Here is an 18,633-nt window from a genome sequence, read left to right on the forward strand (position 1 = left end):
CGTTTATGCTTTTTTTTTTTTTTTTTTTTTTATGCTTTTTAAAAGCATCCATGTGATTCTCACGTGCAGTCAGGGTCAAGAAATACTAAGTTAAACGCACCAGGTGCCAGTCTCGGTGCTGCCCAACTTCGAACTTGCCTGACTTTTGACAACTTTAACTCCATAATTTCAGTTTTCTCTGTAGCAAAATGAAATTGAAAGAGTGATTTTCGTACCTGCAGTGAGGGTTAAGTGGAATAATGCATGCTTTTACCAAATATCCTTGTGGTTTCTGCCAAAGGGTCTTCCCTTGTTCTTTGTGTATTTAAGTAAGCTCGAGGAAGGAAAGACCCATGGGGCACACCTGGCCCTTGACTTGCAGAGAAATGAACTGCTTGCTAATAATTTGTTTTTGCTTTGGGAACTACTGAGAATTCCTATCCCTCTTGGTTGTGTCTCTTCCGTTTTGTTCTGTTTTGTTTGTTTTATGTGCGTGGCGCAGCATGCCTGAGCTTCCACCCCTCCAAGGCCATTCGTATTTTCCCTGCGGGGCCTGGTGAACGTCCTCCTCACCTCACCCCCTACACATTCATTAACATAGTCAACTTGTGTAGAATTCCCTGTGGCGGCTCCTTCTAAATTGCCTTTCTAAAAAGGTGTCTCGTCAGGTAGGATTCAAGACTTGGACCATTTCTACCCCTGTCTCTATATGATGGAACTGCACTGGCTCCATGGCGGGTGACTGGAGCTTTCCCTGTCTTTGGTGATTGCGTTACATTTCAGCGAATGCCCTGGCCTTGGAATCCAGAGAGTGTCAGAGGAGAAGTCTGTTATGTTTGGATGGCTGCTCTAATACCGACTGTTCCACCGATGTCTAATACTCAACAACTCATGTAAGGAATGTAATGGCTTCTTGGCTTCCTGTTGACCTGACTGTGTCCACTGAAGTATGCTTTGTCAGAGGTGGCATTGAAGGGAACAAGAAGACGGATTGGCTTGGACAAGTGTGTTTCTGGGCCAAACTTTCTGGAATGCAGAAACATGGGGATTCCAATGGACTGCTTTTTAAAACCCTAAAGCTGCTGCTTGAGGATCCCCAATTACAACAATAACAATAGCCACCATCATCTACATCATAATAGCAGCAGGTCTCATTTATTGAATTATTGCAGTCTCATTATTGAATAATTGCAGTTGACCCTTGAACAACACGGGTTTGAACTGTGGGGGTCCACTTATACACGGATTTTTTAAATCGTAAATACTGAAGTGCTACACGGTCTGTGGTTGGTTGAATCTGTGGATATGGAACCGTGGATATGAAGAAACTGTGTTTACAGAGGGCAAATTGTACTCGGATTTTCGACTGCACGAGGGTCAGCTCCCTAACCCCTACACTGTTCAAGGGTCAACTGTACAGGCAAGGCATTATTCCAAGCAGTTTGCATGCATTACCTATCCTCATGGCAAATCCATGAAATACCTACTATCATTATTGCCATTTGACAAAAGAGGAACTGGAAGTGGAGGCTTCAAGTGTTTTAGTAACTTGTTCAAATTCACCCACAGTAGTGTGTGGGGAGATGGAATTTGAACTCGTGTCTCTTGGATTCTAGATTCTAGACCATGTTTTCCTGGTCACCACTCATCTTTTCCCATAGCTGGAGAAGACTAAAGTATTCTCTGCAGGGATATTTGTTCATATTCATGCTTGTTTTGCTTTGAGAGAAAGTAAAAGTCTTTCAAACTTGAAGTCCAATGTATTGGTTAGTAGTTGGTTCTACTAGAAATAATAGGAAATTCCAAAATAACAAAGTGTGAAAGAACATAGGAGTCTTTTTCTCTTTTATGTGAAGGAAGTCTGAAAATACTAATTTGGGGGCCTCATGTTGTCATCATGGACACATGACCACATCTTTTTTATTCTTTACCTCCTTCTAAGTTGGCTTTTAAAGTCAAGATTACCTCATGATCCAAGATAGCTGCTGAGCTGCAGCCATTAGTTCTGCAAACTAGGCTGGAAGGAGGATTCTAGGAGGTCCAAAAGGCCAAGTAAAATTCCTTTTTAAAATTTCTTTCTTTATTTAAGTACTTACTCCCATACAATACTTTTGCTTCCATATAATACTGCTGCTTAATCACATGGCCTCACCTACCTACAAAAGAACCTGGGAAATGTGCATATAAAAAAGTCGGTGTTCTGCTCATTGCGAGAGGAGAATGACTGTCGGGAGACTATGATAGCCTCTGCCACATCCATCGTGCCCCAGTTTGCTTCAGACCACCCAAGTCCTCTAACTATTGAATCCTGCTTCCTGTGACATCCACTTTGAAACCCTTTCAGAGATGAGGCTATATTCCTAACTCCTAGTTTTCTCCACACCCCACATGCCCGTGCAGTCCTGAACACAAATGGTCATAGCCACCATCTAATGCATCTGTCAATGATGTCTGACCCCAGGCAATGACAGCAGGAGCACTCGATAACACCTGTTGGGTTTGACTAATAGTAATGACACTGGCAACACCAACATCCCTAGGTTCTAACATCCTGAGCCTCAGTTGTGTGCCCCACACTGTGCTAAGCGCAACTCAGGCATTACCATGCTGCAGTTGTTGTGAAATGTACACATGGCGCCAGGCATTTGGCAGAGCCCAGGGATGCTCCTCTAGCATCCAAGTTTCCTGCCTCAAGTGGGTTTTGCATTCACTCATTCCCCAAGCAGAATTTAGCTGTTTCCTTCTATATCTTACTCAAACAAAGAAGCAAAAGAAATTTAGCCTTTTCTACGTGGGATTAATCATAATTGCATTTTCCCCTTCAGTTTAACACGGAAAGCTAATATTCATGGAAGGCGTAGTTGAATGGGCAGACAAGCCACTGGCTAGGTGCACCTACTAGGCACCTGTGCATGTTATCCTGTGCCCCAGGATTGAAGCAAATTTGGCTGGGAGAGCCACAGTGACTTCACCTCCTGAGCCTTAGTTTCCTCTCCATGCCCTTGACATCAGAGATAATACTTGACTGGCAGAAAGTAATGGATTATTTCTTATTGTTACTGCTTTTATTACCTGGGTGAGATGTTGATGTGGCCAGTATCTGCGACTTTGTTTCTTTTTATAGTCTCAGCACCTGTTGATGAAAAGCATTTGGGGCTGATAGACTCTCTGCCTTAATCTATAGAATGAGTGAGGCTCCCCTCTCAGGGTTCTGCACTGGACCCTGAGTGGCCCCAATACCCTAGGTGCTGGGCTTCCAGCTGGTGCAGCCTTATGGCACTTATTCTCTTCTAATGATGGGTGCTCATTAACTAGATTTATTTTAGCGATTTTCCATCAGAGCGTTCAAAGGCAGCTTCAACTCACCACCTCTGCTGTGTTAGATGTGCTGTGTTGATCATAAAGAACACTACAATCTCTGTAAGAAGAGATTGACCACCAAAGCAAAAAGGAGAGACGGGAGAACTCCTTCTGGATCTACTATTAGTGTTCAGATGGAACAGACTGAGCTTTCCATTCTCCTGGCTGTCTAAGATGTATGAATGAGTAAACTTCCCATGGGTGACAATCCCTTTGTTTAGAATTTCCTGTGTTCTTGCTCCATGCCCTGACACTTGCAAGTTGAAAACTGCCCCAGAGAACACATTGTATAGCTCAACAAAGGATACATATTTTTACATGCTACCCTAGTGGGTCACTTTTGCTTCTCATACTTTTTGATTCAAAATTGCTTAAATATGTCCCTCGGCGGGTCTCTATGTCAGATGCCTCCCTGTCCTGTTTTAGGGCCATATTTGCAAACATTAAGCTGTTTCAAGACTGGTTTTGAGGCAGATTTTTAGCCAAAGTGAGTTAGAGTCGTTGCAGGTAATGTACCTGGCCTCATGGGCACAAAGTAGGTGTTTAATAAATGCTGGTCCCCACTGTTACTAATGAGCTTAAATTAGCTGAACTCATGCCTTTGAAATTCAACCTTCTAATTTTTAGAAGAAATCTTTTTCTTGGTCGTGATTTTTGTCTAGTTGGAAAAGAGAAGGATCAGCAAAATGGATTTAAGCAATTCCTAATGTCACGAGCCTGACACCCAAGGCTCTACCTAGTACAGGATACATAGGGTTGCCCATGCTTGGTTTGCATTGCTTTGGGTTTCTTCTTCAGAGACTGTATCTGCCTTCTGTCAAAGTTTCAAAGAGACCCATCTGGGGAGCACAGAGATGTTAATGATAAGGTCTCCCCAGCAGCCCGCGGTTGCCGTGGCCTGGTGGTGATGTCATGGGGATTAAGGCATGTTATCTGTAATAAGAATAAACTCCTGCTGCTGAGTGCAGCAGGGCAGCAGCAATCTTGGGCTGGGCACGAGACGCTCGGGGCTTATTTTAGACCCGAAAGAAAGCAGGCAATTATCATGTTCTTTAACTATAATCAGCCGAACAGGATACAGGTAGCCACAAAACGGAGTTATTTAAAACAGTAACAAAATCACTTCAAAAAGGGCGACAATCTGGAAGTCTCTCTTTCTGCAACATCTAGTTAAAGCTGCCTAAGCATGGAGAAGAGAGAGAAGGTTTGTTTTGTAACCTCCTCAGTGGCAATCAGATCAGGAAAGCTTATTTGTGAAATGAAAGGCAGGAACCCTGGCCTGGAAGCTGCCCTAGAGCAATTGAGTTTGGACCCAACAAGTAAACTGGAGCCTTTAAAAATGATCCCAGGAGAATCCTGAGCTTCCAGCCATCTGTTTGTCATGGTGGTTACCATGGAAAGGGGCTCTCACTAGCCTGGCCAGCTAGTCCAGCCTCATCTGGTGACCCCATCACAGCACCTCAGCTTGGGTTGGAAGTTGATTCTGGATATTGATTATAAGACCCTATCTTGGGTAGCATTCCCTGTGACATTCCAATAAGACTCTGGGATGGGGCACAGGGCTGAATTCTAAGCATTTCCTAGAACCTGCTACTGAGCAGAAGGCAGAGTGAGGTGGATTCAGCATGACCCCCATCTAATTCTGGCTCGGCCACTTGTTAGGTGTGTGAACTTGGGCACATCTTTAGGCTAGCCGAGACTTGGTTTGCGCCTGTGTGAAATGGGGATGATTAGAATCTCTCCTGTAGGAGCATGCTTAGAAGAGTACCTTACTCACAGTTGCTAAATAGACTTCAGTAGACATTAGCTGTTGTTACCCTGTCCTCAGCTGTGAAGCTCATGGACAGAAGTTGCCACATCACCTGCTGATAACCCCAGCATGACTTCTGAAGGTGTCTGTTACTTCAGCAAGAAGTGTGAATTTTACATTGCATCATATATGCCAACGAGCTAAGAAAACCAGGAGGCCTACCCATCCTCCAGCCAGCTGGGTGAAGCCTGAGTCAATTCCCAATGCATTTAACACCACCCGCATTAATTAATAATGGCAGTGAAAACCAGACTAGTAAGTTATAACAGCAGCTGCAGCCCTGCCTTCTGATGAATGCTTCCTCTGTACTAGGCACTGTGCTAAAGGCAGTACATGTGTATAATCTCATTTAATCCTCACGACCACCCTATAAGGCAGCCATTATTCTCACTGTTTTACAGATGAGGAAACTGAGGCACAAAGAGGCTTAAAAAGAATTGTAATAAGTGGGTGAGTTAGGATTTGAGCTCAGGTCACTGACTTCAAAGCTAGCTTGCTAATCATTAAGTCACACTACCAGTCACTTGGGCCTTTGGGAATAGTGTAGCTTTAAGAGTCAAAAATCTAGCAAAGAACAAAATTAGGCCTTCTGTCATAACAAGGCTAGCACATTGCATAGTATATTTCAGTATACTTTCACATGACTGATTAGTTAAATCTGAGAACATCTCTGGAAGTCACGTTATAAATGAAAAAATAAAGCCTCAGAAGCAACCTGCTATTATAAATGGCAGAACCGACCTTTTAAGCCAAGGCCACACTGCATCCATGTCTACAAGACCCCAAACACACTCAAGTTCCACTCAACCCATGCTGCCTCTCACCAGCTCTGACCCAAATTCCAGCTGCAGAGATAGAGTTGGGCAGTAGGAAAAGGATAAAGCTAATGATAATTCTTGCCAAATCCTAGAAAGCCCTTCCGGGGCACCTGCCGAAATCCGCTGTTGAGGATGCAGACTGTGACGTGGTAGGCCAGTCAGGGGCCAATTAGACTTGTCCATCCTAGCCTGCTGTTGATTTTGTGGCTGAATTCGTGTCAGGGCTGTGTCAATGATGAGCGTTTCTGTGAGAAGTTTGTTCAGGGAGTTCCCTGAGCCAGACACTTGGCTGGTTCATAGGCTTCATTTCTGTCTCAGTATACACTGGTTCTGCTTGCATCTGCTGGGAGGAAAAAAGCCAGAGGACAGTCAGCAAGACTAGAAATGTCCTGAAGAGGAAGGGGCTTTGGGGGACTTGCCAGGAGATTGTGTGACACTGGTACCCTCTTGGGCTTTGCTGCCTATAATGCCTGTGTGGTGCTGGTCAGGAGCTGGTTTCCATCTCAATTTGGTCAAGTGGCCAGTTTTCTACTTGGTGCCCATAGATGCTCTTTGGTTTAATCCGTGTGTGTGATATCTCTAATTTATTGTCTAGAGGGGAAAGCCTTCACATCACATTTTGCAGTTGACCTCTTCAGTCTCAGCTGTGTCATCGACTATTCAAGATTCATGCAATCAGGCAATCATTCATGCATTCAACCTTTTAAATTGGAACACCTTCTCCATACTGGGTGCTGTGCTAGGTGTGAAACAGATCCAACCCCAGTCCTGCAGCATGGAACTTCTATTCTAGTGTACGTTTCCAGCACAGTGTTAAGTATGCTTCATATTACACACTGTATTATTTCAGAAAGATATTCCTGTAGGGAGAATTCCTTCCAGTCATTGAGAAGTTCATGTATTACAGTATTAACATGTCATCTGGCAGCTGTTAACATAGCTCAGGCTGGACTTTTAAGTCTCTCTCCTTTGGGGGGCCAGGAATAGTGGGAAGAGGAGCTTGGGGGAGGGACGAAATGCCCGTCTCCTTTGGGATAAAGTGTTCGCTCCATCTAAAAGCTCTTAAGTTGCTGCTGGAAATTGCCATTCTTTTTTACTTTGTAAAGGTGTTAATAGGAAACTAAAATATCTGTAAAAATTATAAAGTAAAACATCTTTGCAAGTGAGTAAAGATCATAACTGGGAGGAGAGCTGTATTTTTATCACTAAGGGAGAAAAAGACGTCCATTTTCCTGTTTCATAAACTGCACTGTTTTCGAAAGCATACTTAGTAGTGAGTATACATATATTCACTACCATGGTGGTGGTAATGGAAGGGGGGTTAACAACCAATGAGCCAGCTGGTTTCCAACAAATTGTCAAAGTGCTGGCTTTATCTTGGTCCAAGCCTATTTCCTAGTGCTTAAAAGAGACAGAGGATCCTGCCATTTCTTAACTCAAAGTGGCCCTTCCCAGCTCTCCTTGACCTTGCAGACATGGTCCATGTGGATTTCATCAGGGGCCCAGAATTCAGTTTAAAAGAGCATCTTTCTTTGGAGTATCCTGGTCCATGCAAGTCATCGTTGTTCAAACCAAAATGACTATTTGGTCAAGTTGGGGGGTTTCTTCTCCCAGCCCTCCATCCCAACAGTACCTTTATTCCCTTTATTCTTTAAGTTCCAAGTGTGACATGACTGTGGCTGCAGTCCTGGACTTTGCTGTGTCCCTTGCTTGTCACCCTTGTTAGGCCTGCCTTGACTTGTGCTTGTCACTGCTGCACTGGCTGGTGGTGTTAGTGACTGTTCACCTTGCTGGTTGGTCCACAGCACCATTTGGTTCTCGTGTTTTCCCATTTAGTGAAGCTCCTTTCCATTCTCTTCTACAGAATTACCCTTTATGACTATCAAGCCATGTGCAGGGCCAACAAGGAGAGCAGCGATGGTGCCCATGGTCTACTGGATGTAAGTACAGTGCAGTCACTCAGAAAACAACTGCATGTTTTTGTCTGTCCCTGCATGTGAGCATATCTTTTTCTTTGGAGTCATCAAGTTTATCTGTTTCAAAACCATGAATATTTAAATGTGTCAAGTCAAGAAGATCACTTATGTTTAAACCCAAATCCAGTGATTGTGTGTATGATAAACAGGTCTAAAGTATTTGATGGATTAATGCAGCAACCCCCCATCTTTTTGATGGATAGAAAAGGGGAGAAGTTTTGTCAATTCCCTCATTCTCAAATAAAAGAGAATTTGGTTTGGTTCAACAGAAACCTTCCTTTTAGTTTGTAACAGAGCTGTTAGCCTATGCCCAAATTCACATTTTGATCAGAGATTCTCTGCTCTAATCATGCTGCTGCTTTTAACATCATTTTCCCTGGAGCTGATTCCATCCATGATGTCACAGTTGAGGATCAATCAACATAGCTTTGTATCATTAGAAACTGGCTTTCAGATCACCAGAAATTAACTGTGACAATTTACCCCCAGTTTAAAAATATAATTTACAATGTGCAAGCAATATAAATTTGGTCACCAATAACTTGAAAACACAGAAAAAACAGTTACAGATACTTCAACATAGTCTGACATATGGGTATAAATATAACCCTTACATGTTATCATTTTGTAAATTCCAAAAAATCAACCTAAAATTTGATTTGAAGCACAAAACTTAAGAGCTGTTTTGGTTTTAAAATATAAATATACACCTTCTCATTTACAGATGTCAGATCTTGCGAGGGGATAATTTAAAAACCAAATATTTAACACGGTTCTCCTACACTAAGAGAGCAAGGAATGATTCTGAGCTGGGACATTTCTGAGAGGCAACTAGGAACTAAAAATGGGACGATTTGAAAAATACCACTTTTTAGTGAGAATCAATACATATTTCCAAACCCAGCTTCCCTAGCCTTAGCATGAGTATTTCCAGACTTAAAATGTTCCCAAGATATGTTTTTATCATTAGGCTTAAGAGCTCAATGGCTTTACCCTTCTGAATGCTAAGGTGCGTTAAAATTTTTTAATCCTGTATTTACATAATCCCTTTGTATACCCTGCATTGAGCCGGCATCTGGCAGGGAATGCTTGAGTATCCTCCTCCCCCTGCCACAGCCAAGCATATTCATTCTCTCCTCCCACACTATGGAGGACCACTGAAATGTCACTACCCATCCTGGCAGGTACAAAGACACAAAACTGTCCTATGGTCTGACCTCCCTTGGTCCTTTTGAAAGAAAGATGGTTATTTTTCAAACCATAAGGAGTATAATGGCAGAACCACAGGATTGCATGGCTGCATTTGGTTTTAGGAAATAGTTAAAAGTTCACATCCTTATCTGACCCTGAAAGCCCTGTGATTCAGGGAATGATGAGGACACACTCAATCAGAGCAAGAGATTTAGTCTGAAATCTGGGTGGGCTGGGAGTAACCCCAGTGGATTGTTGTGTTCTGTACATTTGCTTACTGGCTTGAATAGGCAAGTTTTAAGAATGGTCAGGGGTGGGCTTCCCTGGTGGCGCAGTGGTTGGGAGTCTGCCTGCTGATGCAGGGGACGCGGGTTCGTGCCCCGGTCCGGGAAGATCCCACATGCCGCATAGCGGCTGGGCCCGTGAGCCATGGCCGTTGAGCCTGCGCGTCCGGCGTCTGTGCTCCGCGATGGGAGAGGCCACAACGGGGAGAGCCCCGCGTACCGCAAAAAAAAAAAAAAGAATGGTCAGGGGTAAATAAATTTGTCCTTGTTTTATTTGAAACTGGATAATCCTCCCATTCCTAGCTCTAGTCCTTATCATCAAAATGCTTAGGAGGTAGGATTAAGCAGCTGTCACGTCAGAAACCAGGATTGGGCATTTCAATTCCCTGCTACCTAAAGGCAACCACAGAAGGTTCTGAGATTTGTCTGGACCTGCAATTTGGGGCTCGGGCTTTGCCAACGTCATTACCTGTCTCTCAGATCCACCCACTGCTCACATATCTAGCATACCTAGGTACAAAGAACCGACTGAGGGGGAGACTTGGTATTTTCCAGAATTCAGGAAATTGAATTATCCACATAGGAAATATCACAGAGTAAACAATCCCACTGCTTTTTTTAATTAAAATATTCTGAAATAAAGATTAGCCCGTCAATGCCTTCTTTTATAGAGTGAAGGGGATTTTCTGCAAGGATAAAATCACATATTTATATGGTTATCATTTTTTTCAAGTCTGAATATGTAAGTGTGAGAAAACGCAGCTTAAATCCTACATAATTCATGGGCAGCATTAAAATCAAGCATGTGCAATTTTTGCTTATTTCAATGAATGACATACAGTGATGGAGAACAGGGAATCACCTTTCCAAGAGGCAGCCCTGTGAATTACCATTTGAAATTAGTTATATGATTCCAACCGCTCAGCATTAGGCTGCGAAATATTAGCCCCCAGAGAGTAAAGGTTTAAGCATCATTTGGTGAACTTCCTTTTTCCTCCCAGAGATAACCCCTGTATTAGATCATGTTTATTTTACTTGTAAATCACATCTCACTACAGGGGAGTTCAAAGTTTTAAAATGTTAGTTTTGGGATACAGTATCCAACCATTTTCTTCTTTCAGCTAGAGCTTCACTGTTTTCTGACATGATACCAATCTCTCTAGAAAAATAACATTGTCTTTTTGTAAAGCCTTAGGTTAAACTACAAATTTTGTGTGTGATACATTGTTTTTAATGAACTGAATTCTTCTCTTCAGCCTTATAATGCCTTCCTTGCTGCAATAAAATGGATAATGACAGAACTTGTCTTGTAAGTACAATTTGCTGCATGTTTAAAAAAGTATTATTGCTTATAAAAAAGTATTACTGCTTTTCTGTGTTAAAAAGTGAATTGGGAGACTCTGCTTCCAATAACCATTACATTCATAATACTCTGCGATAACCTGATTGAACATCTCGAAATATTGAATGTTGAGTCCCAAAAATTATCTTTTATTAAGCTGTTCATGGTCACTGCTCATGCCCTTATATCACCATTTAGCCAACTAACAGCTTGCAATACACAAACCACATTTATTTATTGTGGTTACTGTTAAATGTAACATAGATGTCTGGCTGTTCTTAACGCAGCCTGGGTGGGCTGTGGTCAGAAGAGCAAATTGCCAGGCTGTCCACTGTGCTCCTTTGGACGTCTTGGCATGTGCAGGCGTGGGGGCCTGTGCACTCATGGGTCAGGGGCTTTCTCAGGTGTGATTTAATTGTTTACCCTGTCAAATTACAGTCCTGCTGGATGCATCTGTGACTTAGGTCAGACTTGAAATGGCACAAAGATGAAAGGCTTGACTTCCAGATGAGATATTGGACACATTACAGAAACACTGTGTCACACAGAAAGGAGGAATTCCATGGACCAGCATGGAAACCAGATCATTCAAGCTGCACCAAACTCTCTTATTCTTATTTTCCCCATTAATGTTCCAGTTCTATGAGTTTAAGGCAGATTTCTTGCTATCTGATGAACAGACATTGTCTTCCTTATTGCTTCAATGTAACCTATGTTAACAAAGTTATAACTTCAAGTGGGGAGTAAGTTCTAAATGTACATAAGAATCAGAAAATACAGGTAATAGTGAGATTTTGATTGTGAGCTGCTAGAGGATAGCAGCCATGAGCCTGAGAAGGAAATGACTGAATTTTGATCTATTTCCATTTATTTAGAGGATGATTTATATTACTTTTGCATTCTTTACTAACAGTTGAGAAATTATGATTTTTGTGGAGTTGCATTGTGATATAATTTCATAAAATGGAGCTTGTTCTCTCTGTCCCCACCACCCTGCCCTACACACACACACACACACACACACACACAACTGAATACATTTGTGTTACAGTGTAAATTTTGAAAACATCCTCTGTAGTGTAGATCATAGTCTAAGTAGAGAATATTCCATTTGTATTTCTGAACCAAGGCAGGGGAAGCCCTTTGGTTTTTTGTTTGTTTGTTTTTGCGATACGCGGGCCTCTCACTGTTGTGGCCTCTCCCGTTGCGGAGCACAGGCTCCAGACGCGCAGGCCCAGTGGCCCAGCCACTCCACGGCATGTGGGATCTTCCCAGACCAGGGCACGAACCCGTGTCCCCTGCATCGGCAGGCGGACTCTCAACCACTGCGCCACCAGGGAAGCCCAGGGAGAAGCCCTGTGAATGTTGACTTTTTACTATGGCCTCAGACTATAACAAGAAAACAATTTCTGCCTATAAAGCAGATATTTCTCAAAAGAGTCCCTGAGTCTAGGTGAACCTGATTTCAGGGTTTGGCTGGCATTGGTGATAAAATAGTCTTTCACAAGTAAGACAAAACCTAGTGAAAATTCAGTGGTACCTGAACCAAGCACCTTGATATCTCCAGATGATGATGTTATTCTTTCAAATGAGGTGAGTGATGCTGAATAACGCAGAATGTCACTTCATTTCAGGGTGTGGGTGACCAAGTAACACTGGACTTTTCCATTTCCTGTTTAGGTTCCTGGTGGAATTTAACCTCTGCAGTTGGTGGCACTCAGATATGACAGCTAAAGGTATGCAGCAACTGGCTTCTCTTTCCTTGCTCAGAGTGATGAACCCGGGGTTCACTGGCTACTTTTCACCAGGGATGTGCTCATGTAAGACTACCCAGGACAAAGAAGTGATGATTTCTCCTCTCTGTCAGCAAAAGGCATCCTTTGTGCTAAGGGCAGCGCTGTTCAGTCTAACAAAAATTCCACAGGCTTCATTCAGCCCATGTTGAATGTACACTTTGACCTGTTTCCTTAACTAAGGCTTTGAGGTCATATACTGCACAGGAGAATTCTTCAAAAGCTAGTGGGCAGTGCTGAAATCTAAGGCTCATAGACACATTGCCTTTCTCAGGCTGAATGAATGGATAACCATTACCTTTTTACCATTACCTTCATAAAATATAAATCTGATCATATTACTTTCCCTGCTCAAAACTATCAATGATTTGAGCAGTAATTAGTAGAAAATATTAGAGGCCTGAGTTGTGGAGTTAGATTAGTATGGATTTGAATTCTGGCTCTGAGGTTGGCCTTTGTCAAGTTAGCTGATCTCCTCAAGCCTCAGTTTCCCCACAGTAGGCAAAGTAGAGAAAATAATAAAAAATATTTATCTCTTATCATTTGTGTGTATGTGTACATTTAATGGTAAGATAAATCATGATATATGCTGAGCATAGGACTGGAATATAGTAAGCCCTCAAAAATGGTAGCTGTAATTAATTCATGATAATGGTGATGATGATGTTGACTGTAAAAAAATGAAATATTGCCATTTGCAGAAGTATGGGTGGACCTGGATAACATTATACTTAGTAAAGTAAGTCAAACAGAGAAAGACAAATACTATACGATATCACTTATATGTGGAGTCTAAAAATAATACAAATGAATCTATATACAAAACAGAAAAAGACTCACAGACATAGGAAACAAACTTAACGGTTACCACAAAAAAATGACAGCCCCTTCACAGAAAGGCATAGGAAATACCTATGAAATTCAGTAATATAGCAAGAAAAACAATATGCAAAGTTGTATACACCCCCCAAAACCCCCCGGTGGTTGGGGAGAAGGAGGATGTAGAGTTAACTCAGATCAGCAGTCAGGCCAATGGGAAGTCACTAGGCAGGAACCAAAATAGGAAATAGGGAAACTTTCATGCACCCCAAAGAAAATTTTACCTGTAACATGAACCTGCTTTTGTTTAAAATTGTACATGATTTGAAAAAGAAAGACGAGAAGGAACTTACATAATGGGTGCTTGTTAGCCTTTTCTAGTCATTTTTCTTTGGCTAGCATGTCCACAATTTTACTATTAGGGGTGAAAACAAGGTACATGAGATTAAGTGAGAGAAAAGGAAGAAAGGTGAGCAATAGAGGCCAAGAGAAGGGATGGCAAGTTGGTTAGATGGCTGCTCTCTGCAGCACCAGTGCCTGGGGACAAATCACCACTCCTTGCCAGTCAGGCTTTGAGCTCTGTTTCACCTAGAGATGAAGTGCCGTGACCTTGGAGTCAGGCAGCCTTCCTCTGCCACTTGCTAGCTGTGCGGTTGGACAAGTCGCTTGGTCTCTCTGGGCTTTGGTTTCCTTGCTTGTCAACAGAGATAACAATAGTCGTGATGTGGTTGTGAGCAGTGGATTAAACTGTGCATGCAAAGCCCACGTGCAAGATGGGGCACAGAGGGAGTCTCCAGCGTGGTGGGCGGGCCTCCAGTTTTGGGTGGTGGTGTCTCTTTTGGCTAGGACGTCTGGCTCTCTCTGAGGAGTGTGCTCAGTGCTGGGGCAGCAGGCTGGTGGTCTTCAGTGGTCCACTTTCTGGCATTCCCCTCATTTCTCTTCATATCCGCATGCCTGCACACCCTGGCTGAGGGGCTTTGGTGGTGATCATGAGAGTGCGCCCTCTTCACGCCAACCTCCATTGCTGCTTCCCCCATTCTCACCTTGGCCTGCTTCCCTTCACTGCTGCCACAGGCATCTGCCCTCACTCTTGCTCTGGTCCTTGACATGGACAATTAGTTGTAGAGTTTCTTTTAAGTGCCCCTCCCTGTGATTTCCACTTAGACCAGTGGTTTTCAACCTGGGGGTGATTTTGCCTCCCAGGGGTCACTGCAGTGTCTGGAGACATTTTTGGTTGTCACAACTGGGGATGGGAGAGAGCTATTGGCATCCAGTGGTTAGAGGTCAGAGATGCTGCTAAACATCTTACAACACACAGGACAGCCCCTCACAACAAAGAATTATCTGACTCAAAGTGTCAATAGTGCCACTCTTGAGAAACCCTGGTGTAGGGCAGGAGAGATGAATTAGGAAGGGGGATACGGTCTTGGCACTCACGACAGTTACAGAAACTTGTGAAAGTTCCCATTCTGAAATTTCACATCCCTTCTCCCTTCTTCCCCCTCCACCTTAGCTAAGAGGAATGATGTGATGCTTCAGGTCTCTGTTTTCTGTCTTAGGAAGCTTTTTAAACAACCCTTAGTAGGTAATTCCAAATCCTCTCACTCCATCGACAGACTGCACAAAGACCTTGTCAGATAGTTACATCATCTGCAAGTTGTGTGCCAATATATAGTGCTTTTTCCTTCCCAGAGAGCTGGAACTAGGTGCTCTTCAGATCCCTTCAACATACCTGAGAGGTGGGGACTGCTAGAATGTGTCACTAAGCCTCTCTGAGGCACGTAAGTCAGACAGCTAATAGGAAATGGACTCAACCCCAAACCAAGGCCAGCCACCTCCGCTGGAGGACGGCGAGAGACGCACCTGGCTTTCTGTGAGTCCCAAGTTGAGCAAGCTGCCGCACGTGGATTGTCTCATTCAGACCTGCAGCCCTCTGCTGGGCATGGCTATGACTTTTTCTATTTTATAGATGAAGAAACTGGTTCAGATGGTGAATGCACTCGCCCACAGAGCTGCAATCATCTGGATCTTTGTTGGAGGTAAATGTGAATCTCAGACCCAGTGTAAGCAGGGAAAATTCCAAGCACCATAACAATATTGCGTTGAGAGGTCTCTTCATTCTAAATTTACCCTTCCCTCCCTGGATAAAGACCCTGAGCTGAGACATACATCTTTGTTTAACTAAAAATGGAATCCATAATTACACTGTTTATCGGCTTCATTTCCTTAATGAAGGGGACTGTGGAAGGCCATTTCTGCTTGATTATCACAAAGGTATCATTTTGGCGAAGCTGCACAAAGAGAATGGAGCTTGCTGGCACCCGGTTATGAATGGGGGTTCATTCACAGAGACAAAAGAAGAGGAAAGCTTTTCAAATGGCAACCCTATTCATTCCTGATTGTCTGCACATAATTACTGTGAACCCAAGTCAGTTATTCTCATCAGGGACATTTGTTGCTAAGGGAAAATTAAAGAAATCCAATTGTGTGGATGCTCCATTGGGTGCTTCATTGTGAGTGAGTGATAGGTTCTGGCGGCTTCATCCTGAGACGTCCAGTATAACTGGGGTGGGAGGCAGACAGGGTGATGGCCAAGAGCCCAGGCTCCGGGACGTGACCATGTGGATGTGCATTTGGGCTCCATAACATAGTGGTGTGACTGTGGGCAAGCAGTTAACTTCATTTCTCTGAGTTTTAGTCTCTTCGTCAGTAAAACAGGATAGCAGCAGGGCCTTGCTCACTGTGTGATGGTGAAGATTCCATCCATCAAAGGGTCTAGCACGGTGTTTGGCATGTAGTAAGCGCTTAGTGAGTATTGGCTGCAAAGGTGGTGGTGGTGGTTTTGCTATTTAGGTAATGATCGTGATGAGTCACTTTCTTTAGGACTCAAGGCAGGCTTTGTCTGCTTTCTGAATTTCAGTTTTCCCTTCTGAGAAAATAAGGAATCAGTCTATCTGAGCTCCATGATGCTTGTGTACCTACACCTTTGTAAGATAATGAGTTTTAAATGCCTGAGAGTTAAAACAGTACCCATCAGATGACTGGCAGCCTTAGTTATTGGTTTGAAATTCCATAGATAAACAGTAATGACTAGCAAATATATGTGGTGTTTTCCATAGCACTCCAGACAAAGAAAGGTCTTCATAATAAACCATGTTATTTAGATTAAATGTGGCCATGGTTTTATATGATAATTTGTGTGTTTCCCAAAAGTACCAAGCAACTTCCAGCCAATCTATAGTCATACTGCAAATAGACTCAATGGCTCATCACCGCATTAGTACAGGTGCCCTACAGTTGTCAGAGGAATAAGAATTTCATCTCTAGAAAAGATCAGAGCCAAATGAGTCTCTCCATTGAGAGCGCTGGACTCATTCCATTGTAACTGGGCCCAGACAATTAGAATTAGACATGGTGCAATTATCAGGGTTATTTAAATCACGTGTGCTGCCTATCTCAGCCTGCCCCAAAGACCTTTCTTCCTTTCTCTCATTGGCCAAACTTCATAAAGCAGTTAAATATATATACATGTGCTGGAGCCAGACGGCTCAAGTTCAAATTTTGGCTCTGCCACATACTCACTGGATGAATTTGGACAATTCACTTCATCCTCTCCTCCATTCACTAATCTCCAAAACAGAGATAACAATTGTTCTTACCTCACAGTTTGAATTTTTTTAAATTTTATCATGTTGTACTCTTAAATAAATAAATACGTGTAAAGCAGAACAACATCTGGCATATAAATTTCTTAATAAACTTATCCATTACCATCATTGGGTTACTATATGCCATCTGCATGCTGTGCCATATCCACTTATAATCTGTGCTTTTGTTTACTTAATCTTTATTTCATTTCAACTGACTGACTTTTTGAAAGTTAGATAACTTAAATATTAAAGGGAAGCTTCCCAAATTAAAAGTCAGTATTGTTTGCCATATAGAGAAATCAATTGTAAAAATAAGAACCCTGAAAATAAACCATGTTATCATATTGTAGTCAGGTCCTCTGAGCTTCATGTTTGGCCTCCCTAGGGTAAAGGAGAAAAAAGCAAATGAAAGAAAGATGGAAGAAACTCCCTAGCCTCAAACAAAGACATCTTCCTGACAAAAATCGAGGACACTGACAAAGAAATGGGAAGAGAATGATGTTCCCATCCAGCACCTCTGTGTTGTGACTGTTGGACCTCATTCTCCCGAAATCGCCTTGCCTTCCACCCAAGGCAGGCAATTTGCCATTAGGGACCGAGAGTCTCCCATTTCCTTTGTCTGTGTTATTTGCCTGAAAAACACCATTCAAGAGAATTATTCATTTACTCAGCAAGCACGTAATGACACTTCCTAGGAGTTAGCACCGAAGGCTCAGGGGGTAGACAGTGTTCGGGACCTGGCCCTTTGCGGGCATGACGACTACCCGCGTGGTACCCTCGGTGGAGTCAGGATCAGGGAGGCAGCCGTCTGCTTGCCATTCTAACCAAACAGCAGTGGCTCAAAATGGCTGACAGTCTGAGGATTCAATGAAGTAACCTTCACAGTAGAAGTGGTCCTGGCAGTAGGCACAAACACTTAAGTAGCCCTAGCAAGGTACCAGCCACTTTTAGTGGATGAATTCATTTGATCTTCAAACGACCATGTGGAATTGGTTCCCATTTTGCAGAAGAGAACACAACAGTGTGGCGAAATTAAAAACCCACCTGATGTTATACAACAGTGGCAGAATTCACAACACCCAGAATTTGTGCTCTTAGCTGTCAATACTACACAATTAGCCCAACTCCTGGCATGTAGATGGTAACATGAAGGCTGCTGGGGAGACGGGGCACACATGTGTGTGAAAATATGCGTGTGTGTCACTCTGTTAAGAGTTGTACATGCATTAGTCTATTTATTCCTCAGAACAACCCTATGAGTTAGCATGGGAATCTCCCCTTAATGTCAGTGACCAGTTCCTGAAAATCACATTATGCATAAAAAGCTGACTAGTCTACTTCCATTCGTTTTAAATAAGAAAAATTACAGGTGTTGTTCTTCAACCCCCAACCAATTTCCTCAAAATAATTAAAGCTCAGTAAAAAGGCTTGTATATTAAAGAATCACGTTAGGATGCAAATGCTTAAAACATGGCTTCCTGATCACCCAACAATTATCTGGTTGTTACCAAACAGTTGTTCTGCATTCAGTAACCCTCTGATGGCTCACTTAGTGCCGGCAGCCTCCCAGATGGTCATTCTACAAAACATCTACTGGTAGTTCTGACATCC

General features: G+C 42.8%; 1 protein-coding gene across 1 annotated transcript in view; it reads left to right on the forward strand.

Annotated features, from left to right (window-relative positions):
- CACNA2D3 (calcium voltage-gated channel auxiliary subunit alpha2delta 3) overlaps window positions 1-18,633 on the forward strand; it is a 772,424-nt gene that overhangs the window by 705,539 nt on the left and 48,252 nt on the right. The window contains exons 32-34 of the mRNA XM_024746438.1: window positions 7,832-7,907; window positions 10,675-10,727; window positions 12,441-12,496. Coding sequence (XP_024602206.1) covers window positions 7,832-7,907; window positions 10,675-10,727; window positions 12,441-12,496 — 185 coding nt within the window. The remainder of the gene's footprint in view (window positions 1-7,831; window positions 7,908-10,674; window positions 10,728-12,440; window positions 12,497-18,633) is intronic.

This window comes from Neophocaena asiaeorientalis, unplaced genomic scaffold (assembly GCF_003031525.2).
Source record: "Neophocaena asiaeorientalis asiaeorientalis breed wild unplaced genomic scaffold, Neophocaena_asiaeorientalis_V1.1 scaffold251, whole genome shotgun sequence".
Classification (NCBI taxonomy): Eukaryota; Metazoa; Chordata; class Mammalia; order Artiodactyla; family Phocoenidae; genus Neophocaena; species Neophocaena asiaeorientalis.